General features: G+C 48.2%; 2 protein-coding genes across 2 annotated transcripts; both read right to left on the bottom strand.

Annotated features, from left to right (window-relative positions):
- Positions 1 to 1,627: 1,627 nt before the first annotated feature.
- Positions 1,628 to 2,221, bottom strand: LOC100017768 (DNA-directed RNA polymerase II subunit RPB4-like). The gene has a single exon (XM_056820898.1). It carries the CDS (start codon positions 2,219 to 2,221, stop codon positions 1,793 to 1,795), a length of 429 nt encoding a protein of 142 aa, XP_056676876.1. The 3' UTR covers positions 1,628 to 1,792.
- A 5,918-nt stretch (positions 2,222 to 8,139) lies between these two features.
- LOC130458005 (DNA-directed RNA polymerase II subunit RPB4-like) lies at positions 8,140 to 8,745 on the bottom strand. The gene has a single exon (XM_056820897.1). The coding sequence runs from the start codon at positions 8,731 to 8,733 to the stop codon at positions 8,305 to 8,307; it is 429 nt and encodes a 142-aa protein (XP_056676875.1). The 5' UTR covers positions 8,734 to 8,745; the 3' UTR covers positions 8,140 to 8,304.
- Between the last annotated feature and the right edge of the window lie 816 nt (positions 8,746 to 9,561).

Here is a 9,561-nt window from a genome sequence, read left to right as displayed (position 1 = left end):
CTGGCTGGCTGGACAATCACCAGCTGCTTGTCACTTCTGTGGGCCCAAATCTTGAGGCCAGTCCAGCTGCTTCACGGGCCTCTCTTGCTCCTCGGAATCCTCCTGCTCTGCTTGCTTCAGGCCAGCTCCAATGAAATTCACCGGGAGTCCAAAGGTCTCTGGAGGGAGCCATGGCCTGCAGAGCTGGGCCTCTCCTGCTCAGCCCATACTCCCTCTGTGGCCTCCTCCTTGGTCTGCCCATGACGCTGCCGCTTGGGCTGGAATGCATTCTGGAGGTCCCAATCAGGGATCTCAAAGTTCTCCATCTCATCTTCTTCCTCATCCATGGCTCCTTCACCCTGTCTCTAGAGATGGGACAGCCACATGGTGGCAGCCTCTCTGGGGGACTTGGAAGGGACCTCCCTGACAACTGTGCCACCCGCCGGCACCACGCCCCCCCACCCCCAGCTTCCGCCTGACCTACAAATGCTTCTTTGGCTCCTTCAGGGTCCATCTCTAGCAATATGTTCTTCAAGTGTATCATGTCTCTCTCTCGAGACGGGAAAATTACTAGCTAGTCAATAATTTTTGGAATAGAAAAATAATTTGATTTCCTTAGACTGTCTACTGCCTAGGAATTGCACAATTAACTAGACATCCACTATAGAATCTACCCCTGCCCCCTTTCGTTCTAGAATGACATCAAGTGGCAGTAACTAGATTTTGTAGCATGGGAGAAGCAAGTGCCAAAGATATTGGCATGACCTTTCAGAAACGGATGCTAAGTTTGGGGCCACACAAGTGCCCCAAATGGAGTTCATGGTGATGACTCCACCAGAATGAAATCTCATTCTCCGGTCTTCCCAGAGAACACCCTATGGTATAGAGCAGCTCTACACTGAATGGTATTTAAAATCTGGATCCGGGACTAGTTTCAACTCAGAGAGGACCCTGTCCCAAGGCAGCTGTCAGAATAAATCCCACAAATGCCCTCCTGCTCCAGAACCTTGCAGCCTTCAGGATATACCAGGGGCCACACTGAGCCTCCTCAACCAGGCCTCTTTTGACCTTATGATTGTACAGTGATGCCCCCCCAACTGCTAGGATTTTCTCCATCTTCTTCCCTCTGTATTTCATGGACAAATGAACTCCATGGTGCTTCAAAATGACAAGCTCTTCGGTTGTTCTGCTCCTTCAGAATTTCAAACACTTAGGAATAGGTTCCCTTTGATTTTTCCTTTTTAGGTTTAGGTTTAGGAGACACCACTCTCTGTCTTAGTCATGCTGTTTGTCCATATTCTAATCTGGGTTGATATTTCAAATTGGCTTGACATTCAAACCAGAAATGTGAATGTAAACGGAGTGCCAAATTCAGTGATATAAGGCAGTCACGAATATGCCACAGGTGTTTCCTGGCTAAATTCTGCCACTCAGTCTTCCCCCTTCATCAATTCCATTGAAGAGGAGGGATGGAAAGGTGAAAGCAAGCACCTAGACTCTGGTCCAATACCTCCCCTGGAAACCCTTCATTAGAGGAAATCATCCCCAAGTCCCTTGGAGATTCAAGTGGCACTCCTGGCCTTTGGCACAGGTCAAACATTCCAAAGGTCAAAAAGAATCCTAACTGGTCAGGAGTTTGCATGACATGTGGATGCAAGGGGACTCTGCATGGCCTTGTCCCTAGGAGGCTCGACCAGCTTTTGTGACTGACATTTCTGAATAGTCTCTGGAGAGAGTTGGAGTTCTTCTTAGTTGCAGAAGACTTCTGGGAAATTTCCTCTTTGGTGTTCACTGAAGGGCTGGGTTCCTGCTCTTAATACTGGAAGCTCCTCTTGGTCTGAATATCATCAAGGACCTCTTGCAAGTCTTCATCTTCCAATCGACCGGCTAGGGTTGGAATCAGAGCCTTGGCCTCCTCTGCTGTCTCAGGACAAAGGTTTGCTAAAGCAGCCAACTCAAACTTGTGGAGCTTCTTCTGGAGTAACAAACCCCGAACACCAGCAATGGTTTCCCTGTTTTGAAAACGACTAAAACGGGCAGCATAATCTAAAGTTTTCCAGAAAACCACTGGAAGTTCTCGTGCATCCTGCCCACTTTCATGCTGTTGCTTTCGATGCTCTAGCAGCATGTGGACTTCTGAATTGAGGAGAGTTTGTGCTGTTTCAAACTCTCTGGGAAAGACAAGCTGCGAGGCTTCTTCCTCCACATGGCCAGCACCAGGGTCTCTCCCTCCAGCAGCCATCACCCTCTTTCTCAGCCCCAAAGGCAGGGCTGCAAGCAGAAGTGTGCCCTGAGGGAAGGAGGGGACTTGCCCCAGTTAGTCAAGAATTTGAGGAAATTCTGTTGTCGCCGATATTCTATCTCAAGCCAGAAATTTCTGTACAAAATAGAGGAAGCCTTAAAGTAAAAAAAGTGAAGGAGATAGAAAAGTTCTTTATCCTCTCTGTCTCTGTCTCTGTCTCTGCCTCTGCCTCTGCCTCTGCCTGTCTCTCTCTAGCCAGGAGAGTATCTGCACAAGAGTGACTCAAGTCCCAGGAGCCTTGGGTTCTTATGGTGCTCTTTTGTCCCCGCCCCTCTTCACAGGGGCCAATCACAGTTTTCAAACTGTCTAGCCCTTCCCAGAGGGCAGTGCTTGTGGGAACCAGTTCTCCCCTTCTGGAGGGGTGGCTACACATCAAGAGGGTTCACACCTTCCTGGCTGCCTGGGTTTCTGAAGGTGTGAACTCTGCTCAGAGGATGCACAAGTTTGGCACTGACTTAGTAGGGTGCAGCTCTAAGTGACTTGGGACTTCTCCATGACCCTGGTAGCTTGTCACCCAGGACTAGGGAGGGTCTTCAATCTCTTGCTGATTCCCTTCCAAAGTAGACAAAGGAGAGTTGATCCCTTCTTCACAATGTAAGCAGGGCTACCTCAGTTAGGTTAACTCAGAAGAGGCAAAGGGAAGAAAGGATTCCCTTTCCCAAGTGTAAACTCAGAGAGACCAAAGTGTTCCCTTTAAAAGTGGCAAACAGGATTGCTCTGTTGGGCCAAGGTTTGCCATTGACCACCCCCCAGGAACTTGATTCAGCTAGAAGAGCACAGGAAGAACCTGGCCTCACTCTTCTGCCTCAGCCCAAGATGTCCAGGTTTTCTGAAAAAAAAAAATTCAATATTTGGGGGTGACAGAATTTGGAGGACTGCATGGGCTTCGCTTTAGATGGAAAGAGTTGGTCTTTTTCAGCCTAAGGACTCGTGTGGTGCTGGGTAAAGCCCTTTCCTTCCACTCTTCTGGCCTTTGAGTCTTTTCTGACTATTTTCCTGGAGGAGAATTTTAGAGACCTCGTATGTCTCTAGTAGGCCTGGTGCTAGCACAGCAAGCATGCCAAGACAAGCCTCAGTTTCTCATGGGAAAACTTGGGGCCACAGCAACTCTTGTAAGGTTCGTTTCTGTTGTGTCATGGCCAGATAGCCTTGGACCCTCACAAAGGAGGTTTCCTCTAGAGCTCAGCTCCCATTCTGGCCAACCAAGGGACACATAGGATTTCAATCCACATTGAAGTGACTACTCTGTTTCAGACACTGTGCTAGGCAATGAGATACCTTGATCTGAGAGTCTGGATACCCTGAGGCCTGTGGTTCCTGCCTCTCAATCTGAGTCCTGTCCTCAGGTTGCCCATATTCCCCACCATGTTTTTTGTCCTTTTCTTTTTCACATTTCAAGGTGGTCTCCTGATAAGCACCTGTTTTACATTCCAGATACATGAGAGTACCCTAAACTGGACAGTTCACTCCAAGGTTCCCGTTGGAGCCGACTCCAAGCCTGCTGCCCTGTTATTTCATGACAAGTAATGGTCATTGAATGACCCAGTGGAACTGCTTGTCAACACCTGGAAGAGAAAGGGAAGGGGGGAGGGAGGCATGAATCTTGTAAGGGAGGAAAATGTTGTGAAAACTTCATATCAAAAAGTGGAACTGAGCATTTCCTGTTGTATTATAGCTCCCCTTGATTACTTCCCTTGTCTGGAGTGGGGATTTTGGGGTGTCTGCATATAACAAGATATACCCCCCCTTACCGCTCAAACAATTGGGCCAAGATGAGATGCCCACAAATGTGGTTTCATTGCTTACTCAAAGGATGGGGACACTGTGCTTCAAGGAGACCCCAAGATTTACAAGTGAACTCCCAATTCAAAAGAAACTCATCCAATATCCTCTTCCTATGCAAAAGATTCCTCATTAAGAGCTTTTGTGAGAAGAGACTGGGAAGGGGAAAGGAGAAGGGAGAGTGAAACTGTTATCTAATGATTCCAATCATCTCCATTTGGTGTTTCAGGAAGAGTGATCTAATGTCCCTACTGATAACCAAAACTATATTGAAGACACTCATTTCTTACTGGCTCCATACACCCCTCATTTCTCATTAATGAACAGGGATGTCAACAGGAGACTTTGGAAAGTTCATTTACTGGGGCTCCCACGTATGAATTTGTTTCTATCCTTCCCTGTGGAAACTGTTTTCTCTGGTGATTTTTCTTGGGCTGACACAATGTGAGAGCTTTTAAACAGAGCACATTATTGAACACCAGAAAATTCATACTGGAGAGAAACCTAGTGAATGGACTGACTGTGGGAAATCCTTCAAGTACTGCTCATTTCTTACTCAGCATCAGTACTGAAAGTGGAGCCAAGCCCTATGAACACTCTGAATGTGAACAAAACGTTCAAATACCTCGTGGTCCTTCCATCAGAACTCATACTGAAGAGAATCATTGATGTGTATAGTGAAGGTGGCAAAACCTTCTGACAGGTCAGCCATGGATTTCCATCAGGATTCCAAAGGAGGAAAACCATGAGGGTAGTGAATGTGGGAAAGCTTTCTAAGAGAAGTTTGCTCTTCTCACCCATCAGAAAACACTTGAAAGGAAATTTAGTAAATGTACTGAATGTGGGAGAGTCTTCAGACTACCATGAATGGGGGGGGGGGAGTTAACTTGGATTTCTTTTCTTAAATACCCGAATCTAGGTGAAATTTGCCCAGGTGGCTATGATGTTGTTTGTTCTGTGAGTAAAAGAAGACGTTGTAGTTGCAGGGAATGTGACCACCATTAGACTGCTGCTAGCCCTACAGGTTCAAGTAGCATGGTACTCTAGTTCTGTGTGTGTAGAAAAATGGCCACTTTTTGTTTTTTAATATGGAAGACTGTTTTCATTTCAGTTTATTCAATTACATGTGGAAACAATTTTTGATTTTCCATTTAGAAATCAGATTCTTTCCCTCCCCATCCCCCAGGCAATAAAGAGTCAGATATGAGCTATAGCAATGCTTTCATAAGAGGTTTCCCTATTGCTGAATCCGTGAGGGAAGATGCACATCACCCTTCCAGTCAGGTCTCAGCAAATGAAGTGGAAGATGGCATACTCTGATCTACCATCCGATTCCAAAAATTCATTGCTTGGGTGTTGATCGTATTTTTCCATCCTGAGTCCCTTGGGAATGCCTTGGAAACTTTGCTGATGATTTAATCCTTCAGAGTTGATCACTATTCAAAATTTCTGTTCCTGTATAGTGTCCTTCCAGTCATCAGTTTACATGATATCAGTTCACATCTTTTCCTAGACTTTTCTGTGCTCATCCTATTCATGTTCTAGGGCACAATGGTATCCATTTTGACAATATCGGGGACTTCCTGGTAAAGGTGGCTCCCTTCCTCTCCTCAGACCCAATGGCACAGATGACCTCAAACCTCCCCTCCCCCAGCCCCAGAAAAGACACCATCCTCATAAGAAGGGAGAGGCCCCACACCAAGGCTCAGCAGTGAAGGTAGGTGGGACTCTGTCATTTCCCCAATCTAAGGGAATGAAAAGCTGACCCACCCTCCCCGAGCCACCACACCAAGGGAGCCAGAGTTGAAGTCAGCACTGGCCAGAATCCACCAGTGAGGGAGGGGCTGCCCAGGACTGAACAAGGGGCAGCCCCAGGTCTGGGGACCTGACCAAGACCACCAAGGACCTAGTCCTGTGTGAGTAGAAACAGGGGAAAGGGCAGCAGGTGGGCAAGGGGAGCTCAGATCTCTGGCTCAGAGAAGTAGTGTGCTCTAATCAAGGAGTGTGTGAAGGGATCCCCTGAAGAGAGCCAGGGGCACCCACAGGTCTTGGGAGTGAACTGAGACTACCAAAGGCCTACAGGTGAGAGCAGGAACAGCCGAAAACCCCGGCAGGCACCTGTTGGAGAGGAGCATTTTGGTTTCTTCCTGCCCCCACTCAGGTCTTTCCACCCCTGGCTGAGCTCCTTCTGAACCTCCTCTTCTTGGGAGTCAAGCCCAGGGAAATCTTGCCCTGGCTGAGCGGTCCCTTCTGAGCCAGAGGCTCCCCAGCAGCCTGGCCTTTTCTCCCCTTAGCTTCAATTGGGTGAATGGTACCTTGTGCCTTCCTGGCCAGGCCTTTCCCTGCACCAGAAGCCATCTTCTGCAAAAGCGTGTGTCCAATTCCTTTGGTGTGCCTTGCCCAGCTGCCCGGGTCTGTGAAAGGTTTGGCTCCTCCCACCCAGCCTTTCTGGCTGGCTGGACAATCCCCAGCTGCTTGTCACTTCTGTGGGCCCAAATCTTGAGGCCAGTCCAGCTGCTTCACGGGCCTCTCTTGCTCCTCGGAATCCTCCTGCTCTGCTTGCTTCAGGCCAGCTCCAATGAAATTCACCGGGAGTCCAAAGGTCTCTGGAGGGAGCCATGGCCTGCAGAGCTGGGCCTCTCCTGCTCAGCCCATACTCCCTCTGTGGCCTCCTCCTTGGTCTGCCCATGACGCTGCCGCTTGGGCTGGAATGCATTCTGGAGGTCCCAATCAGGGATCTCAAAGTTCTCCATCTCATCTTCTTCCTCATCCATGGCTCCTTCACCCTGTCTCTAGAGATGGGACAGCCACATGGTGGCAGCCTCTCTGGGGGACTTGGAAGGGACCTCCCTGACAACAGTGCCACCCGCCGGCACCACGCCCCCCCACCCCCAGCTTCCGCCTGACCTACAAATGCTTCTTTGGCTCCTTCAGGGTCCATCTCTAGCAATATGTTCTTCAAGTGTATCATGTCTCTCTCTCGAGACGGGAAAATTACTAGCTAGTCAATAATTTTTGGAATAGAAAAATAATTTGATTTCCTTAGACTGTCTACTGCCTAGGAATTGCACAATTAACTAGACATCCACTATAGAATCTACCCCTGCCCCCTTTCGTTCTAGGATGACATCAAGTGGCAGTAACTAGATTTTGTAGCATGGGAGAAGCAAGTGCCAAAGATATTGGCATGACCTTTCAGAAACGGATGCTAAGTTTGGGGCCACACAAGTGCCCCAAATGGAGTTCATGGTGATGACTCCACCAGAATGAAATCTCATTCTCCGGTCTTCCCAGAGAACACCCTATGGTATAGAGCAGCTCTACACTGAATGGTATTTAAAATCTGGATCCGGGACTAGTTTCAACTCAGAGAGGACCCTGTCCCAAGGCAGCTGTCAGAATAAATCCCACAAATGCCCTCCTGCTCCAGAACCTTGCAGCCTTCAGGATATACCAGGGGCCACACTGAGCCTCCTCAACCAGGCCTCTTTTGACCTTATGATTGTACAGTGATGCCCCCCCCAACTGCTAGGATTTTCTCCATCTTCTTACCTCTGTATTTCTTGGACAAATGAATTCCATGGTGCTTCAAAATGACAAGCTGTTCGGTTGTTCTGCTCCTTCAGAATTTCAAACACTTAGGAATAGGTTCCCTTTGATTTTTCCTTTTTAGGTTTAGGTTTAGGAGACCCCACTCTCTGTCTTAGTCATGCTGTTTGTCCATATTCTAATCTGGGTTGATATTTCAAATTGGCTTGACATTCAAACCAGAAATGTGAATGTAAATGGAGTGCCAAATTCAGTGATATAAGGCAGTCACGAATATGCCACAGGTATTTCCTGGCTAAATTCTGCCACTCAGTCTTCCCCCTTCATCAATTCCATTGAAGAGGAGGGATGGAAAGGTGAAAGCAAGCACCTAGACTCTGGTCCAATACCTCCCCTGGAAACCCTTCATTAGAGGAAATCATCCCCAAGTCCCTTGGAGATTCAAGTGGCACTCCTGGCCTTTGGCACAGGTCAAACATTCCAAAGGTCAAAAAGAATCCTAACTGGTCAGGAGTTTGCATGACATGTGGATGCAAGGGGACTCTGCATGGCCTTGTCCCTAGGAGGCTCGACCAGCTTTTGTGACTGACATTTCTGAATAGTCTCTGGAGAGAGTTGGAGTTCTTCTTAGTTGCAGAAGACTTCTGGGAAATTTCCTCTTTGGTGTTCACTGAAGGGCTGGGTTCCTGCTCTTAATACTGGAAGCTCCTCTTGGTCTGAATATCATCAAGGACCTCTTGCAAGTCTTCATCTTCCAATCGACCGGCTAGGCTTGGAATCAGAGCCTTGGCCTCCTCTGCTGTCTCAGGACAAAGGTTTGCTAAAGCAGCCACCTCAAACTTGTGGAGCTTCTTCTGGAGTAACAAGCCCCGAACACTAGCAATGGTTTCCCTGTTTTGAAAACGACTAAAACGGGCAGCATAATCTAAAGTTTTCCAGAAAACCACTGGAAGTTCTCGTGCATCCTGCCCACTTTCATGCTGTTGCTTTCGATGCTCTAGCAGCATGTGGACTTCTGAATTGAGGAGAGTTTGTGCTGTTTCAAACTCTCTGGGAAAGACAAGCTGCGAGGCTTCTTCCTCCACATGGCCAGCACCAGGGTCTCTCCCTCCAGCAGCCATCACCCTCTTTCTCTGCCCCAAAGGCAGGGCTGCAAGCAGAAGTGTGCCCTGAGGGAAGGAGGGCACTTGCCCCAGTTAGTCAAGAATTTGAGGAAATTCTGTTGTCGCCGATATTCTATCTCAAGCCAGAAATTTCTGTACAAAATAGAGGAAGCCTTAAAGTAAAAAAAGTGAAGGAGATAGAAAAGTTCTTTATCCTCTCTGTCTCTGCCTCTGCCTCTGCCTCTGTCTCTGCCTCTGTCTGTCTCTCTCTAGCCAGGAGAGTATCTGCACAAGAGTGACTCAAGTCCCAGGAGCCTTGGGTTCTTATGGTGCTTTTTTGTCCCCGCCCCTCTTCACAGGGGCCAATCACAGTTTTCAAACTGTCTAGCCCTGCCCAGAGGGCAGTGCTTGTGGGAACCAGTTCTCCCCTTCTGGAGGGGTGGCTACACATCAAGAGGGTTCACACCTTCCTGGCTGCCTGGGTTTCTGAAGGTGTGAACTCTGCTCAGAGGATGCACAAGTTTGGCACTGACTTAGTAGGGTGCAGCTCTAAGTGACTTGGGACTTCTCCATGACCCTGGTAGCTTGTCACCCAGGACTAGGGAGGGTCTTCAATCTCTTGCTGATTCCCTTCCAAAGTAGACAAAGGAGAGTTGATCCCTTCTTCACAATGTAAGCAGGGCTACCTCAGTTAGGTTAACTCAGAAGAGGCAAAGGGAAGAAAGGATTCCCTTTCCCAAGTGTAAACTCAGAGAGACCAAAGTGTTCCCTTTAAAAGTGGCAAACAGGATGGCTCTGTTGGGCCAAGGTTTGCCATTGACCACCCCCCAGGAACTTGATTCAGCT

This window comes from Monodelphis domestica, chromosome 3 (assembly GCF_027887165.1).
Source record: "Monodelphis domestica isolate mMonDom1 chromosome 3, mMonDom1.pri, whole genome shotgun sequence".
Taxonomy (NCBI): Eukaryota; Metazoa; Chordata; class Mammalia; order Didelphimorphia; family Didelphidae; genus Monodelphis; species Monodelphis domestica.
This window is presented reverse-complemented; position numbering and strand designations above follow the sequence as displayed.